General features: G+C 41.3%; 2 protein-coding genes and 1 pseudogene across 3 annotated transcripts in view; 1 reads left to right on the top strand and 2 right to left on the bottom strand.

The window, feature by feature from the left end:
* Nucleotides 1–1,720: 1,720 nt before the first annotated feature.
* Nucleotides 1,721–13,027, bottom strand: IDNK (IDNK, gluconokinase). Of its 2 annotated transcripts, none has more exons than XM_011372042.2 (5): nucleotides 12,926–13,027; nucleotides 10,994–11,024; nucleotides 10,584–10,670; nucleotides 3,218–3,261; nucleotides 1,721–2,445 (listed from the first exon to the last, which is right to left on the bottom strand). In XM_011372042.2, the coding sequence occupies exons 1-5, from the start codon at nucleotides 12,973–12,975 to the stop codon at nucleotides 2,100–2,102; spliced, it is 558 nt and encodes a 185-aa protein (XP_011370344.1). In that variant the 5' UTR covers nucleotides 12,976–13,027; the 3' UTR covers nucleotides 1,721–2,099. The 2 variants fall into 2 exon arrangements, with proteins under 2 accessions (XP_011370344.1, XP_023393537.1); XM_023537769.1 differs by having other exon boundaries at nucleotides 10,584–10,666; nucleotides 12,926–13,015.
* Nucleotides 2,339–18,361, top strand: part of FRMD3 (FERM domain containing 3) — a 323,707-nt gene continuing 307,684 nt past the window's right edge. Inside the window, exon 1 of the mRNA XM_023537767.1 lies at nucleotides 2,339–2,353. The gene's annotated coding sequence lies outside the window, so the exon portion shown is untranslated. The remainder of the gene's footprint in view (nucleotides 2,354–18,361) is intronic.
* LOC111746729 lies at nucleotides 7,040–7,155 on the bottom strand (annotated as a pseudogene).

Genomic DNA, 18,361 nt, shown 5'->3' with positions numbered 1-18,361 from the left:
AGCAGCATTCCACTGCCCCTTCACCCAGGGAGGGACATGACCCCTGGCTGTTGGAGGGGTTCTCAGGACTGGGAGCAGTTTGTGCTTGCTGTGTCCCCCTGGGCCACCAGAGGGCATTACTGACTTGCATGTTGGCCTCCCTATGGCCATGCTTGGGAACATGGGAGCAGTACTCAATCCCACCAGACTCAATACTGCCTTTTTTTAACAACTATTTTCTAATGCCTCTTTTACCATCTTGAAACTAATTGCTAATAAACCTTACCTAAGCAAATAGTAAATATGATGCCTTAACTCTAAAGTACAAAAAAACAGTAACTTGTAATAAAGTAATGGGTTTCAATATATAATGCTTGGACATGGCTACGCTAGACAAACACGATGGAGCAGGTGGGTGCTTGTGCTCATCAGCACATCAGTGAAGAATTACAAATGCAGGCTGTAGGTACGCCATGATTTTTCTGAAATAGTAAGCAACTCTTGGTAAAGTTAAAAATGAAATGGAATACAATTGTCCCCTTACTGCAGTCTTGGAAATTTCAGTGGATATTAAAACTGCAAAAATTTTTATATATAAAAGAGGTAGATTCTGTGCTCCTCTTATTATAAACAGGTGTTTTCATTTGGTCCTAAATGAATATCCAGTGGGATATTTGAAAACCAATTCTTTTTGTGAAGAACTGCCTTCACTTAGAACACTATCCTGTGCCAGAGAATATGAAATGTTCTATCTTTCCACCCCCAACTTAAGACCACTAAGAGCCAGGGCTTTGTGTTACAGGTCCTCACACCCTCCAGAGTGCCCGTCACAGTACCTAGAATAGACTCACTGAGGACAGTGGACAGAGTCCTTTCTCTATGAGCAGGGGTGACTGTCATCCAGTTGGAGTATGTTGATTGGACCCTAAATATGAGAGTTGATGTAAACTGAGGCTGAGCAAGAGGTGCCCTAATCTAGCAGAGAAGAAAATCCAGGCTTCCAGATTCTCTTAGGCAAGGTCTGTCCACCCAGAAGTGCCCTTTTAATCCCACTGGCACCCCACACTGATACTCTGTTTGTAGTTCCCAGGACAAAACTGCATGCCTTTGTGAAAGAAAACAGATAATTGGTTCCCAAACTAACTTTCTGGCCAGAGCCAACCAGTGGCCCTGCAGAGCGGCTGGGTCCTGTGGCCCTGGTTAGGATAGAGAGAGAAGGAGGCATCTTCCTGGAGCCCAAGGGGGGAAAGGCTCAAACCCAGCCCATGATGGCCAGATTGCAGCTAACCTAGCTGGTGCCCAGTAAGCTGTATGCCAGCAACGTACCAGCTCCTCCAACCTCCTGCACAGCCTCACCCAGCCCAGCTGTCACTAGCACACTGCTGCCCATTGGAAGGTTTCCTTTCACGTCTTGGCCACAGCAGCTCTGGACAGTTTCTCCCTTGCATACCTGGTGTCCATCACTGATGGGTTTTACAGCAGGAGGGCAAGTGCACTGACACCAGCCTGGTGCCACACAGGTCTCTGAAAAATGGGGATGGGCAGACTGGATCAGCAAGTCCCACACTTCATTCACTCAAGTTTCATCTTTGCAGTTTTTTTATATCCATGCACTATATATGCTTTTTATTTACTTATCTTGAAATGACCTAAGGACAGAGGATTAGGAGGTATATGGTGTGAAATGACTTGCTGGTGAGTGGTCAATATAGGACATGTTTATGCACACAAGACCAGTTTCCAAGGGATGCCAAGGATAGCTAAGTTTCATTTATTTGTCTGAATACAGCATGATTAAGAATGTTCTAAATAAGGTAATGATTTCAGCATCGATCATATAATATCCTCTGATCATTTGATTGGGTCACATGAATTTAAATTTCAGTTGAAGCTTTGCTTTCATAGTTCCCTCTCTTCTCCAAATGTGCCAGAGCATGATGACAAGAATATCACAAATTCCTAAAAATACACCCAAACAAGTATATATATCAACACGTTATGATCACCTTAACTGGAATTTTGAATACAGTATCAGCAAGGATGCTGGAACCTGATTTGGGATAGGAAAGAAATTTATGCCTAATTCTGTTCTGGACCACTGAGATGAAATGACTTACATTTCATTTGAGAGCTTTCATAATGGTAGCAGTGATCTCTGAAAGAGTTTTGTTCACATTGATTTGAATGAAAATTTCTGGAGCTGATGGGGGCTCCAGAGTATCGAACTGGGACTGCAATAACTCAGGGGGCATAAAATGTCCTTTTCTTTTGAGTAAGCGTCCAGAGATGACCTCAAATGACCCACTCAGATGGACCACAAAGAGCTTCACCTCAGCCAGCTTTTCATCCTTCCCCGGCTCACCACACTTTCGAGGTACACCATCTTTTCCTCGTATTAAGATGTCTCTGTACATTTTTTTCAGAGCTGAGCAGGCTAGAACCACATGCTGTCCCGAGGCTACTTCTCTGTTAAAAAAAGGGGGGGGTGGTTGGCAGGATTGGCAGGAGGAGGAAGAGGTGCTAAAAGAATGAAGACATTTAAAATACTTGGTGTCAATTTTTAGGTTGAGTCCAGTCCTATTTTTCTGCTAGTGGAAGGTGTTACAAAATGGCCATCAAGTATCAGGCAGTCCTGGCTTTGAGGTACAGCCCTTCCACTAGTGAACTGAACCATCTTGGGCAAGGTGTGCACCTCCATGACCATTAGTTCACCATCTGTTAAATGGGGCTACTCAGAGGATCTGCCCGTAGAACTGTGGTAAGGGAAGGTTCTCAAGGTGCCTGGTATACAGCAAGTGCTCGGTAAGTGCTGGCTCAGCTCTTATAGATGTAGGACATGGCTGAGGCACTGTGTTATCATTTTTTGTGCACCTACTATGCATCGATGTTGTTCTAAGTGCCACCCTTGCTTTATTGCACTAATTCCACACAATAATCTGTGACTGTAACTACATTTATTCCTGTTTTCAGATGAAGAAACAGGCTGTGGAAGCCAAGTGGCTGACCAAGATTCCCAGCTAGTAACTGTGGAGCTCTCTAGCTCTGTGTCCAGAACCTGACTAAACTACATGTCTGTAGCTGGTTAAAATCATTGTTGGTTGTTCGATAGAGATGCATTCCACTTCTGAGATCCTTTATCATCGATCAGTTGTGATTTCACAAGTGTATTTTTTTTTCCCCGTACTTTCTGATGGGTCTTCTTTACTCACTGGCTTATGCCAAGGCCGGATGCTCCTACCTTAGTAGAATGTCATGCAAGTTGCAGAGCCATGGGATCCTGTCCTGAAATGAAAGCAGACACGAAGTGACTTCCAGGTATTGTTTGTTTGCACAGGAACACAGTTAATCATGTTTGTCAGTGTTAATTAAGGTCCAGAGAGAGCTTCATGGTTTTGAGAAGCAAGCCACATACAAGGCTGACGAGTCGTCACTGGGCGTGTAAGCACAGAAACATTTTCCTGGTTCAGACATCAAGGTCTTTTTTAACAATAATAAAAATTGCCCTGAAATACCAGTATGTATCTCCCTCATTTTAATCTCCTCATTGGATATATGTTTTCCCTGGTTCTAATCAGTTTACAAATCTCTTTATTGTATTACATGATTTATTTTAGTGCCTCTGATCTGAAATTCAAGGAGGTATTCACAGAAACCCATATGTCAGCTATCCCCTGGTCTTATTCTTCAAATCCTCCCAAATCAAAACTCCCTTCAGATGAACAGCATTGTAAGAAATTTACATTTTCCCAAAGACAAGTTAACATAGGACACTGCAATGTTTTACACGCATGAAATCTTCCTGAGACATGTTTTCTCTTGCTTCCTGGGGGTAATACTGATTGGCCATAATGCATTTGTTTAAAGTTTTTATTATGAAAAGTTTAAACATACACAAGCAGACAAAATAGTATAAAATAAGTCTATGTACTTATAACACAGCCTCAACACTTTTCAACTCAGTCTTGTTTTATGTCCCAACCATATCCCCATGTGTGCCCCCATCCTTTATTATTTTGATGCGTTTTCCAGAAACATGATGCATTTTTAAATGTCCTTTCTTTTACATTTTTGATTACTACCATTTTACTTAGGAATTTTGCATTTATATAATTGAGAATGACCTGCATTTTTTCTTGTATAGTCCACATTAAATTCTGGTATCAAAGTTATACTAGCCACATAAAATGAGTAGAATAGCTTTCCCTCTTCTATTTTTGTACATTGTATCCCATATATTTTTGTTATGGAGTGTATGTTTATCTCCCCCCAAATTCATGTGTTGAAGCCCTAACTCCCTTTCCCCCAATGTGATGTTATTTGGAGATCATTAGGTTTAGATGAGGTCATAAGGGGTGGGGTCATCTTGATGGGATTAGTGCCCTTATAAAAAGAGACAAGGAAGCTAGTGCACACTCTTTCCTAGTGTTCAAACTGTTGAGGAAAAACAACCATCAACCAAGAATTCACTTAGCAACTAAAATCTTAACTATAAGAGTAAAGTGAAGATGTTTTCTGACATACACAAAGATAGAAGGGAGAACTGTCAACTTCTCAGTCTACCTCCCCCAGGTGAGGATACGGTAAAAAGGCAGCCATCTGCAAGCCAGTATGAGGGCCCTCACCGAGAACCTGACCATGCTGGCATCCTGACCTTGGACTGCCAACCTCCAGAACCGTGAGAAATAAATATCTTATTGTTTCAGCCGACCATCTGGGCCTGGGGCCTTTTTTGAGGGGAGATCTCAGATTATTGATTCAATTTTTCAAATGAACATTGTTATATTTAGGTCTTCTCTTCTTGATTCAGTTTTGGTAACTACAACATTTGAGATTGCAGGAGGAGACTACACGTATAGACAAATCTCTGGACCCTCCTGATTCTTAAGCCAAATGCAGCATCCGTAAGGTCATTTTTATTTGTGGGGGAAAAAGCAGGCTGTATTGTGTCCCTGAACACTGTCTCTGCCATCGGGTCACTGCCATCCAGGCCCATTTTCCCACAGTCATTTACATTTTTCTATATAATTGTCCAGTTTTATCTGTCTTCAAATTTACTGATATCAGATTGTTCACGGCCCTCTTTTCACTCTTAATCTTAATTGTGCTTTTTCTACTTCTTGATCAGTCTTGCCAGAGATTTGTCTATTTTTATCTTGTCAATTAGTTTTGCTCATCACCTACATAGTTTATTTTATATTCTATTAATTTCAGCATTCCTATTACATTCTTCCTTTCAGTTTATTGGCAATTTTTTCCTACTTGAACGCTTAGCTCATTACTTTCCATTCTTATTATTTTTCCAGAAATGCATTCAGAAACTCTAACTTCCTTTTGAGTAATGTTTCAACTGCATCCCATAAATTTCAGTTGATATCACTTTTTTGTTGTACATTTATAAAAGTTTTATAATTTCCATTATGATTTTTAACTCCCAAATTATGTTTTTATTTTTTAATTTTACTTATTTATACAGTTTCCAACCATTTTAGTAATTTGTGAGAATTTTTATTATTGATTTCTAATTCTTTTTCATTATGGTAAAAAATGTGATTGGTATATTGATTTTTTTGGAATTTGTAGCAAATTGTGCCTGTAGCACTAGTACTATGTAATCTAGTAGTACATGCTCAATTTTTATAATGCTCCAAATGTATTTGAAATGGATGTTTATTTTTTATTAATGCTTATGTCAAGTTGATATATTTGTTGTTTAAATATTCTATAACCTTAATAATTTATTGTCTTGTTTACCTGTTTTGAAGAAACCTGTTTTAAATTCTCCCACTAGAGAAGTTAACAGTTCTCTCTTCTGTCTTTGTGTATGTCAGAAAATGCCTTTATTTTGCTCTTACTCTTAAGATTTTAGTTGTTAGAGAATTCTTAGTTGACAGTTGTTTTTCTTCAAGTTTGAATACCTGTTTCACTGTCTTTGGGCATCTATTGTTGTAGAGAAGTCGCTCTTAGTATATTGGGCAATCCTCTAGAATATGTATTTTCTCTTTAATAGCTTTAGGTAGGATAAACTTCTTTATCTTTGATGCTTTGCACTTGTACTATTTATCCCGTTCAAGACTCATTTTGCATATTCAGTCTGAGGACTCATGCCCTGTAAAATTGGTAATTACTGTCTCTTTGAATATTGCCTCTCTCCCACTTACATTTTACTTCTTGGATTCATTTTAGCTGTATATGAAGCTTATTTCATCATACCAGTTTCTTAATTTTTCTCGAATATTTTCTAATTCTCTAAGCACTCTTCTGCACTCTGGGTAATATTCTCTCATCTACCTTTTAATCCACTAGTTCTTCAGCTATGTCTAGTTTATTGTTTAATTCATCTGCTGATTGTTTCATTTCAGATATTTCACTCTTTAAAACATTTTCCTGTTCTTGTCTTCTATTTGATTCTATTATGTCTGTTTCTTGGAGTGTGACTTCTTCCATTCGTGCTTCTTCCGATTCTCCTGCATAGTGGTTCATTTCCTTGTACGGTCTGTAATTTCTGCTTGTAAATTCATCTTCAGATTTTCTTTGCTTGTGGGAATGCTGAGTTGGAAACATTTCCATAGTAGTTTCAGCAATTCTAGACCAGTTTTGTATTTTCAGCTTGGTCTCTTCCATATAATGTGAATTGGGTGTAGCAAGGTCTTTGGTTCTCAAGAATGACTTTTTTCCCACTTGTGGTGTAGGGGAGACAGCCAGATTCTTTGCTGCTTCTTGAATCCAGCGAGTGGAAATATTTGTAATCCTCAAAGATAGCTTTCAAGATTTATGCAAGACACTCCGGTCTAGCTCCATGCTTCATACAAGCTTACAGCCTCATCTCTCTCTGCACAAATGTGTCTATTTGTGCTTTAGAAGTGGAGATCAAGCTCTGTGTTATTTTATGGCTTAGGAAATAAATGTTATTTCATTTATCTGGGTGTTGACTATATTATTTATTACACTTTCTACATGCCTGAAATATTTTTAAAGAATGAAACAAATTAAAAACAGAAGACGTGTTCGGGAAATGAGCTTTCTCTTTTTTTCCTCCTTTTTTTTTTATTATTATGATTTATGCCTACAGCACCCGGTCTTCCTATGTGGTCTCCCATCCAAATACTAACCAGGCCTGACCCTGCTTAGCTTCCGAGATCAGACATCGGGCTTGTTCAGGGTGGCATGGCTGTAGACCATGGACTGTGGCTCCACTGGGGTGTGAACTGAGGAGTTCTGTGCTAACTGCTACACTATGGAACCATGTCCGGGAAATGAGCTTTCTATCCTGTATACAAGGAAATGAACCTGTACTTTGAATATGCTTTTTTTAAAAAAAATTGTTTTAATAGTGCCTCAATATATGCATTAGTCAAGAAAAAACACGTTGCTTCAGTCATAATAAAATTCCTCAGAAGCTATGAAACTATAGTTAATAAATGGAAATGTAAAACTATTTAAACGAAATAGATGCTTTCAGACATTTGCCCAGTCAGAATGTATGCTGGACTAATCTAATCACCGTGTATCCATAAGGTCTGGGTCCACTGATCACAAAACACAATGAGAGAAAGTTGGAGATAAGAGAAGCACTTTGACCTTTGTTCTTGAAGTTTCCAAGTACTGAGTCATAATTAAATGATTGGGTTCCTACCTTGGAGAATCACACGGGGCCACAAGGAGAAGGGTTTTCCCAAAGCAGCCCCAGAGGCTACCTAGGCTCCCATGTGGAAACCAGAATTCTCAGACCTGGTCTGCGTAAAGCCAGGCCACAGCTTCACTCACTTCAAATACTGTTTAAGGCTTAGACCCGCTACAATGGATGTGCTTCGTGAGGGCCTCACCGCTCCTTACTCTCATCCTCACCCTCGTTTTCACGACTTTCTCGCTCCATTTAACTGATTCACTTCTTGTGATGTATTTGTTCTGTGGATTATTAGAACCTTTAACCGATTAGGAAAAGCAGATTCTTTGAGGTTAGAGAGACTCCCTTCATTGTGTGGCTTTGCTCAAGTTGCTTAACTTCTCTGTGCCTTTGTTCATCTGTAAAATGTGGGATCATATTTAATTCATTGAGCTGCTTTGAGATTTAAATAAGAGAGAGTAGACTCTAAATAGTACTTTTTGACTGATTTAATAGTTGAAATAAACTGTATTTCTAACTTTGAAATTTTAAAAGAGCTTTAATTGATGAACTTGGTATGCACTGGGATTTAATTCCACAAACAAAGAATACTTAATATGTGCAAAGCACCATGTGTGTACTGGGGATATAAATATGAATGGTGTTGTCCTTGTCCTCAAATGGGCCACAACCTGATGGAAGAGGTGGATGGGTAGATGATCAACTAAATTAGCCCCAAGGCAGTGATAAGGGCTATAAAAACATATACTAAGACAGTCTATGATAACACAGTACGGGGAAGGCCTTAGAAGAAGAAATCTTGAAGGATAAAGAGGCTTTCAACTGCAGCAGTGCCTACGAGGCAGAGGGAAGGGCATAATCCAAGACTGGGTGGATTAGAGATGGTATACCGAGGCTCTCCAGTACCATTCTGGTGACGTTCTCTAGCCCCGCGATCTTGACTGGAACTGGAAATTCTTTATTATCATTATCATCATCACGCTAAGAGCATATCTTTGTAGACCAGTGCTATCCAATAGAGCTTTCTCCTGTGATGGAAATGTCCTCTGTGTGCACTGTCTGGACTGGTAGCCACAAGCCACATGTGGCTGTTGAACACTTGAAATGTGGCATTGCAACCCAGGAACTGGAGTTTACATAGTGTTTAATTTTAATTAATGGACTCCCCCTGCCCCTCATCCATACTGCCCACTTAATAAGCCTCACTTGTGAATAAGAGAAAGAATGTTTAAATGCCATTTTAAAATCCATCCATTTGTGTTGCTTTACTTTGTTCTTTAACTTAACTCTGATTTGCAACTCGCCAAGCAGTAAATACTGGCAGTTACATTTTACACACTATAGAAATGTTACATATACATGTCTATGTAGATATTAGCAACAATAATGTGATATTTATTGAATGCTTTGGGTACTTCTCTGCATATTTTTGTATTATCTCATTTAATCCTTCCAAGAACCAAATGAAATGGTACCATCTCTACTTCAGGGGAGGAAAATGAGGCACAGAGAGACTAACCCAAGCTTAGTGGTGGAACCTGGTTATCTTTATTATGTCTATCAGCTCTAGTATAATATCAGTATTATGTTTAAATTATTACTCTGTATCTCTTTTATGGTTCACTCCTATTTTCTAAAGTAAAATGTTGCAAACTTCATTTTGATGATTCAAAGCTTGAATCATTGCATACTCAATATGGACTCCCTAAAACAAAGAACTACACCCTTAGAATGCTCTAGATTAGACCTACTAATGGTTTACGGACTCAAGTCCTTCAAGGCAGGAAAAGGAAAGAGAGTGAGATAGTGGGGTCACAACTGGGTATGAGCCAAGTTCACGGAAAGTGAAAGCCACAATGCTGGTCTCTGGCCAGTTTCATTCTGTTCCTGCCCTTTGGACCCACTTGGCATGTGGGTCTGGCTGGGGCCCCTGCTTACAGTTGCTCTGTGGACCCGGACCTTGACCTACCCTCACAGTGTCTCCTGGGCTGCAGCTAGTTAAGTCAACGAATCCACAGTTTGTAACTCTGGCTCGAGAGAGACCCTCTGTCTAGGAAATGGCCTCATGATGGAGCATACAGGAACGAGGTGCTAATCATTCAGTCCTTCTCTCATTCATTCATTCACTCATAAATATTCTCTCTGACATTTACTGTGTGACAGGCCCTGGGGATAGACAATGATTAACAGAAATGGCCATAGTCCCTGTACTTTGGCAGTAAAATCTAGTTGCAGAGGTAACTATTAATCAATTCTCATACCATCAAATGCCAAGTTGCAACTGGGACATGGGCAATAAGGGATATGTGCTATGAGAGTTTATTACAGGAGATTTTACTTAAGTCAGGGAGAGCTTCCTTGAAGAAGTGGCATAGGAGCTGAGATGTGAAGGATGAACAGAGTTAACTCAGTGATGAGGGAAAGGGAGCACATTCCAGGCAGTGGGACCAGCAGATGCAAAGGCCTTGGGGAGGAGCAGGGCAGTAGGAGGGACTGAAAGGGGCCACGATGGCTCCAGGGGAGATAGGGATGGGGGACATGGCATGTAAGAGAGTAGAGTGAGATTGGTGGGAAAATTCCAAAGGGCCAGATTCGAATTTGCAAAGATCACTCTGGCTTGGGGGTAGATGCCAGAGTCTGATGATGCTGGCAGGCTAATAGGACCTAGGAAGAGAAGATGAACTTCCCCACGTATGAGGCCCTCTTGGGGATTACTTTCTGCAGGTTAAAATTCTTCAGCCAAGTGTCCTGGCAGACCCTGTACAAGTTAGGGCAGAGGGTGGCGGCATCACTCTGATGCTGAGTTGAGAAGTTCAGGGCCAAGGTTAACATATGTGGAGGCCCCACTGTGTGCCTGGCTTGTGGAGCACTGTCCATGAGTTACCTCATGACTCAGGGACTCTACTGCACTAAGCACTGCAGAGCTTTCAACCAGCATCACCCAGCTGGGACATTTATGTTAGAAACAGACAGCATCTACCTGGTCATTCAGCGGAATCCCTTTTCCCATCTTCATTCGATTTTCCTCTGGGTGGTAGTCATCTGCATCGTAGAATTTCCATCCTAGCTTTAAGAATAAAGTGAAAGGGCGTATGTGGCAGGCAGTGCTGCCTACCCCACCACCCTCTTTGCCACTGGCAGCCCAAGGACAATTCCCCAGGTGCAGGCGGGAGGAGGTCTAGAATGCCACTTCATGATCCCCCCACACGCGGGGCTATACAGCTTTTTTTCATTCATCACTATTTGTAATCACCAAGGAGAAAGACCTGTGGAGGTGCCTGTGGTGAGTTTTACAAACCACTAAAGGCCAGAAGAAAGGGCAGGGAAAGGGAGACAAGCAAGGAGACAACACAAGGGAGCACGTAAGTGGGAGGCATTAGAACAGGTTACCTGGGATGCCAGCAGAGCGCCCACGGTCGATCTGTGGAGAGGACACATGTTCAAATGACTGCCCTTTCCCAACCTCTATCTGGCCCCGCCGGTATTAAAACATCAGTCACCTTTATGATATTGAAGTAGTGTGAGTGATGTCCTCGACCCAGGAGTCTAGAGCATAACTTTAGTTTTCTCCAGGAACTTAAATAATTATCCAGTTACCACTATTTTTTTCCCCAAAAGCAATGTTTTATATCTCACTAAACTCCTATAGTTTTTTTCTGATTTTTTTTTTTTCCTTTTTTTTTGCTTTTTTTTTTTTTTGAGAAAAATGCTGAATTAATAAAGTGATCAAACAAATCTTGAACTCATCCTCGACTCCTCTCTCTCCCCTTCGTACCCTACATCCGGTCTATCAACACATCTTTTGGGCTCTACCTTCAAGATACCTCCAGCACATGACCACTTCTCTTCATCTGCATTGTTTCTGTGACCTTATCTCCCATCACTCAGACACAATGGCTTCCCTGCTGGTCCACAAAGAAACCAAGCCTCAGAGCCTTTGCACTTTTTATTTCCTATAATGCCTTTTCTCCGGCTATCCATGTGGCTTATTCTCTTGCTGCTTCTGAGACTTGCTCAAATACCACTCCCTCAGAGGAGCCTGCTTGAGCTTTCCGCCTGGCACTTTGTTCCACTTACCCTTCTTTATTTTACCCTAGAGCACCTACCACCACCTGGCACATTACGCATGTATCTGTTCACTTACTGTCTGTCTCCCATACTGGAATGTAAACTCTGAGAGCAGGGATTTTATCTGTCCTGGTCATTAGGTCAGTGACATAGAGTAAGGATTGAGCTCAAATATTTACTGAATGTATGAATATCATAACCGTAATTATAACCATATAAATCATCTGGTTCAGATCAGCAGTGGAACCAAGACTCAGGGCTCTGGTTGCACCTCACCCCATTACGTATCACCAGAAAAGCAGCCTTACAGTCTCCAACTTTTTCAAACATACAACAGTTACGGAATTTGACTCCATGTTTTTATTTATTTTAGTTAAGATTCCCCCAATTATTTTAATTTCCCAAGATTTGAGGCTAAAAACGCCACAATAATTTTGGAAAGCTAAATTTACCCACCTGGAGCAAGAAAGAATCTGACCACATAGTTCCCGCGGTTCAGAATACTAAAGGCCTTTGAAGGTTATGATATTTTAGTTAAGTTGTCTTTTACCTCTGGTGGAATGCTGCAGTAGCTGCCTTTCTGATAAAGGGCACGGTTAGATTTGGTTTAATCAGGAAGCCAAAGGCTAGCGTCCCCTGCCCCCAAGTTGGCCAGGCAGGGCTGGGCAGAGGCTTTGTGGTAGCCCGTGTTCCCGCTTCCTCAAAAGCCCTCAGGGCCCTCCCTCCATAGCAACCGACCCCTTCCAGCTTTAGCTGATAAACACTGATCCAAGAACGGGAGAGACAATCAACCGGGAAGATTAAATTCACGTTCCAAAAACCTAATCAGGCCAGGGCCTCGCAGGAGGAAGCTGCCACTCTGCCCAGCCCGACAAAGGTCAGTGGGCGCCTGGTCTGCCCCCGCGCCCCTTGTTCTGACCACAGGCCCCCAAACGGGGGCATCGCGACAGCGCAGCCGCTGCGGGCGCGGGTGGGCCCTTTACAGAGCGCTTTCGCTGGGATTCTCCGTGCGCAGCTGGAGACCCCGGGTCTCGGACGGGTCCCAGGCCAGATGCCCCCGGGCGAGCGGGCTGGGGGTGGGCAGAGGGGGCAGGTGCCCCGGGCCTCAGTTTCCTCGTCTGCAAAGAGGAGCCGGGGCTCCCTTGGGCCTTCCCAGCGCCGCGCGCCCGGAACAAGAACCGGGCTGGCCTGCACCGCCCCGCCCCCTCCCGGGCGCTCCCCGCGCCCCCCGCGCCCCCGGCACCCGCGACCTACTTCCCCGAGCCGCTCACGCCCATGACCAGCAGCGCGCCAGGTGCCGCCATGGCCCCCAGGTCCTCCCGCCTCCCGGCCGCGCGGGGCGGAGCAGTACGCGGGCCGCACGCGCCGCCCTGTGTCCCGCGCGCCCTGTGCCCCGCCCAGCCCCGTGTCCCGCGCCGCCCTGTCCCCGCGCCGCCCTGTGCCCTGCCCGCCCTGCACCCTCGCCGCCCAGCGCCCGTCGCGGCGGGAAGCGGAGCCTCGAGGGGCAGGGGGAAGCCAGCCCCGAGCCCCTCCGCCTCCCTCGGGCCCCTGTCGGCTGCAGGGGAGCCTCGCCCTCGCAGGCCACACGCCTCCACAAATGGAAATAACTTTTATTTATTTAAAATGTTATTACAAAAAGAACAAGCAGACAATAAATTCACACTTTCCCACACCATACGGCAATAAGCGTCCATCCCTAAAATGATACCCCCTCTCGTATATATAGATCGATGGGTATGAGTATTTTATGAAATTGGGATCGTGCTGAAGGTAGTGTTTTGTAACCTGGCAATTTGTCACAATAATAGGAGGCGGACATCTTTTGATGTCAATTATAGAATGGACCATAGTGGCACATATCGTGGCTGTGTGGCTGTGCAATTTAATCCAGCTCCTGTTCTCAGGTGAATTACCTAAGGGGAAGGAGCACCTCTTTGAAGGGCCCATTTAAAACAATGTGTTGATTATGTGTCATTGAAAACATTCCACTGAAAGCACTTTCAATAACATTCTGCCCAACCTTCGTTACCCATATTCATATTACCTGGTGTCCCCAAAAACAGTAAAGCTGACCTAAAGCATTTATCTAATGAATATTCAATTTCCCCTGCACTGACTTTGTTTTTCCTACTTAGCCAGAGTGAGCTAGACTTCAGTGTTCCTGGGTAGGGTTGTGCAGATAAAGAAATTGAGACCTGGAGAGAGGAGGTGACTTGTCTAAGGTCTTACATAGTTCAGTTATGGCGGATGACCATTTCTTGAACATCTACCAGCAGCAGGACTCCAAAGACGAATCTTACCCTCCAGGTGCTCCCAGGTGGGTAGGTGATAGATGTGTAAGCAAATGCTGTAACTTGTGCTCTGCTTTACTGGCTCCGGCAAAAAATATAATAATAAAATTAAAAAATAATAATCGTAAGTTTTGTTTCCTTTCAATGTTCAAATCAGAATGATTAGCAGAATGTCTAGTTTTTCTATTCGGATTTCCCCACTCAAGATATGTCCAAAGGCCTCAAATTTGCTGTACTCATCAAGGTGGTTGGTGGCAGGAAGAGCACACTCAAGTTGCATCATTTGCAAAGGGTTTAACAAAGGGACTATTTATAGAGATGCAGGTGAGATCAGTTAAAGCAACAAGGGGCAGTGTCTTAGTCCCAGGAACTGATGGGAGGTGTGAAGGGGCAATGGGAGGGAGTCTTTATGGTGTGTATGTTTGGGTGTGAGGGGGAATGGGGGACAGAGAGAGACAAACAAACTGTATAGATAGAGATTTCTTAGGAAGAGAGACAGACACCCCTTGTTGACCCGACATGGAGAGAATCAGGAGAATAGATGATTTCCCCTTCCCTTCTCTTGCCCTCTGATCTCCTGCTAGTGACCAAACCCCACTAGCCAAACCCATTTGGAAGGTAGAGACCTAAGCAGTCTGTTGAGTGGGCCCATGCGTGCCAATCTCCTTGATACAGAGCAGGAAGAAAAGGGTGGAGAGCATATCTGATGGGGCAAAGGAATGACATCCAGCACAGCAGAACTCAGGTGCTCCTACGAACTGAATTTCACTTTTTCTGGGGGGGGCCTTCCAGAGAGTGCCACCTGCTGGTTCTGGTCTTCTTTGAATGTTTGATAGAATTCACTAGTGAAACCGTCTGGTCCTGGACTTTAACTTTTTGATACGTTTTTGATGATTGTTTCAATTTCCATACTGCTGATCAGTCTGTTTAGATTTTCTAGTTCTTGATTCTGTCTAGGAAGTTTATATTTTTCTAAATACTTGTCCATTTCTTCTAGGTTATTAAATTTGGTTTTATATGCTTTTTCATAGTATTCTTGTATGATCTTTTGTATTTCTGCGATATTAGTCGTAATTTCCCCTCTTTCATTACTGATTTTGTTTATTTGTGTCTTTTCTCTTTTTCCTTTAGTGAGTCTAGCCAGAGGTTTGTCAATTTTATTAACCTTCTCAAGGAACCAGCTCTTTGTTATGTTTATTTTTTCTATCTTTTTTTTGTCTCAATTTCATTTATTTCTGCTCTAATTTTGATGATATCTTTCCTTCTGCTGACTTTAGGCTTCATTTGTTCTTCCTTTTCTAGTTTTTTAAGATGAAGTGTTAGGTTGTTTATTTGGGCTCGTTTTTGTTTTTGGAGGTAGGCCTGTAATGATATGAACTTTCCTCTTATGACCACTTTTGCCATGTAGGTGGGGCTAATTTAAAAGCCTTTAAAGTGAGTTGTCCATATTCTTCTATGATATATCAAAACTCGGTAAGTGGTAGTTTTTTAAAGTCTAGTGCAGTGTCCAATCTGAAACCATACCAATGAATTTGTATTTACATTAAAATTCCTTCATTTATCTTGTACTTTGAATGGACCTTTTACATGCAATGATTTTATAACATTATGCACCGTTTGGAAAGTATTGGGTCAGTGGTGCGAATCGTCTAGATATTGACACACTTCATTATACAATATATTTTTAAAATCACCTTTGTAATATCACCTTCAATTGCATCAGAAAAGTCTTGGGAAGAAGCTGTCAAGCTCCCAAGGGACCCCAGGTTTCTGTGGATCTCCTTTAGAGAACTACTCTTTTGAGTTGTTAACTGCTGACTGAGGCCATTAGCTTCTGTTCTAATTATCTTTTCTAACCAAGGCTGAATTAAAGACTATGGGGTTTGTAATTCTTTCCCCCACAATTTACTTTGTTAAAGTCTGTCTTCTCCACTTTACTCTTGTCTTCTTGACTGTGGGAATCATGTCTGTATCCTTAGTATCTGGTGCTGTGCCTGGTGTATAGCAGCTGCTCTAAATACACCTATTGAATTAACTACTGGGAAGGAAAAAAAGGAAGAGTGAAGAAAGGAAGTGAGGGAAAGGAGAGAGTGAAAGAGGAGGGAGCCAATCTCTGTTACCTTGTTGGCAAGAACTGTCATGAATTTTAAGTAAAGCCTGACCCCTAGTGGAGCCAGTATGTTGGATGAGCTGGTCAGAGAAAGTTGCAAGCAGAAAGCTATATCATTTCTCACTTTGACCCTCTCAAGTCCTTTCTGTCAGCTTGTTTTTCTCTGTGCCTGTATGAGATTCTGAGCATATCCAGTAGTGTTCACATTCCTCATGGAATCTTCACAGTAAAGGGTCTGATTCCTGGCTCTGCAAGTGCATAAAATTAATTTCTATCAATCTATCTAGGGTTGATTGTGCCTGGAGAAGTGATTCTGAAGCAAACTCATAATTAGTGACAAATGCGAAGGTATTTCGTTATCTGTAAATTTCTGTTACAAAGTCTTAGTTTCTTTTTTATCAAGATATACTGACATAAAACATAGTATAAATTTAACATGCACAGTGTTGATTTGATACACATATATTGCAATATGATGACCATCATAGTGTTAGCTACCACTTCTATCATGTCACATAATTATCATTTCTGTTTTGTTTTGTTTTGTTTTGTGGTGGGAACAATTAAGATCTAGTCTCTTAGCAACTGTGAAGTTTATAATCCAGGATCGTTGTCTATAATCTCTGTACATTAGATTTCCGGGACTTATTTATCTGCTAGTTGCAAGTTTGTACCCTTTAACATCTCCTAATTCCTTCCTGTGTTAATTTCTTTTAATATGAGACCGATGTATAGGTCCCAGAGCTATTCATGTATTCACGATTTGCAATTCAACTCATCCCACTCAGGTTCCCAAAACCTGAGAAAACAAATGATTAATCAGAAGAGTGCTAGGTGGGCACGGATTCAGAGTGAAAAAGTATTGAATGGGCAGGGCAGATGTTTACCACTAGCTGGTAATAGTCTAATGAGCCATAGTCATTATTCTGTATTGTTCACTATTTCCTGTCCCAGGAATCCCTGGAGACTTGCAGGAGACTTGTGTATTTGTACCTCCTCTTCTGGGTAATGTGTGTTTCATCCTTTCTCCATTTTCTATAGCTTGTTCTCTTTCTCTTACTGTGTTGTAAAAGCCTCTTGGTGTATTTGTTTGTAATATATTTTTTCTAACTTGTCTTTTATTACTTTATAGTATTTTAGCCCTTGAGAAGTTTAAGATTTTTACCTACTATAATTTCTGAAATAATTTTTTTTGAGTGTAACTAGAAGTCATGGCACTTCTTATATAACACGCTAAAATATTTTGATATTTATTTCTGTCATGTCAACTAGGAATCATTTGATCAGCAGAAAAAATGTTTTATGCATGTTAGAAAAAATACGTAAATGATTTAGTAAACTTTTTTTTCTTATCACTTTATTATTTTAATCGTTTACGAGTGATGCTCCTTTATAGACAAGATTGGAGTGTATCAAAAAAAAAAAGTAAGAAAATTCATGGGAGGAAAACACAGTCTTGAGAAAATTCGGTCCATACACTTATTTTAATTCTGTGTATTGGTAAATGTGAATTGCCAATGTATGATTTTAGTTGGTCTATCTCCTGGAAAAATGAGTGTTCTTTGTGAATATTTTGCAAACCCCAATGTCATGTTTTTCAACTTTTTTCCTCTGTGTAGTTTCTCTAATGGGTATTTAAGAAACACGTGGACCAAATATTTTCAGTTATTTAAAAATTATATATTTTTTGTAAATATTTAAATAATAAAAGTAAACCTGGATCTTTAAAAATTGATAAAATAATGGTTTCATATTGATGGAAAAGATGATATTGTTTGATATCTTTCACAAGTCATCTGTATGAAAAACTTGAAAAAGCTTAGATTACGGGTTAATATTTTGTTGGCTTATTTCTTGAGATTTGACTTCTATGAAATTAGAGAACACAAATTCACAATGATAAGTCATCAAAATGACAGCAAGTGCAGAGGGCTCTGTCAGGTAGTATTGGATTGTACAGTAATGATGGACAGAGCTCAATGGTGACTGCATTCAGATGCTAACCCAACCAGGATGGCACACATATGTTGCCATGGAGAAGGATTCATATTCCAATCTGGCTTCATTCAGCCTTGGAAAGTCATTCTTCATGTTCTGTTATAAGCATTTGCATATGGTGTAAAAATATGCTCAACAACATGTCACTGATTTTATTCTTTAACTAATGAAGAACCATTAACTGTCAGGAAAGAGCCAAACTTCACAATCAGTTGTTTCCCGTAGTCCATTATTCTTACAGTATCCTGACATCTCTTTTTTTCACATTAAAACATGAGAAATTTTGGCCAT

The sequence above is a fragment of the Pteropus vampyrus genome, unplaced genomic scaffold (genome assembly GCF_000151845.1).
Source record: "Pteropus vampyrus isolate Shadow unplaced genomic scaffold, Pvam_2.0 Scaffold199, whole genome shotgun sequence".
Taxonomy (NCBI): Eukaryota; Metazoa; Chordata; class Mammalia; order Chiroptera; family Pteropodidae; genus Pteropus; species Pteropus vampyrus.
The sequence above is the reverse complement of the archived record's forward strand: the minus strand, read 5'-3'. Positions and strand labels throughout refer to the sequence as shown.

Bases quoted from the DNA above. Each gene is read 5' to 3' on its own strand.
- IDNK (XM_011372042.2), bottom strand. From the start codon at position 12,975: ATGGCGGCACCTGGCGCGCTGCTGGTCATGGGCGTGAGCGGCTCGGGG. The intron at 11,025-12,925 runs GTAGGTCGCGGG...TCCTCTCCACAG, and splicing joins GGCGTGAGCGGCTCGGGGAA to ATCGACCGTGGGCGCTCTGC. The intron at 10,671-10,993 runs GTAACCTGTTCT...TTATTCTTAAAG, and splicing joins GCGCTCTGCTGGCATCCCAG to CTAGGATGGAAATTCTACGA.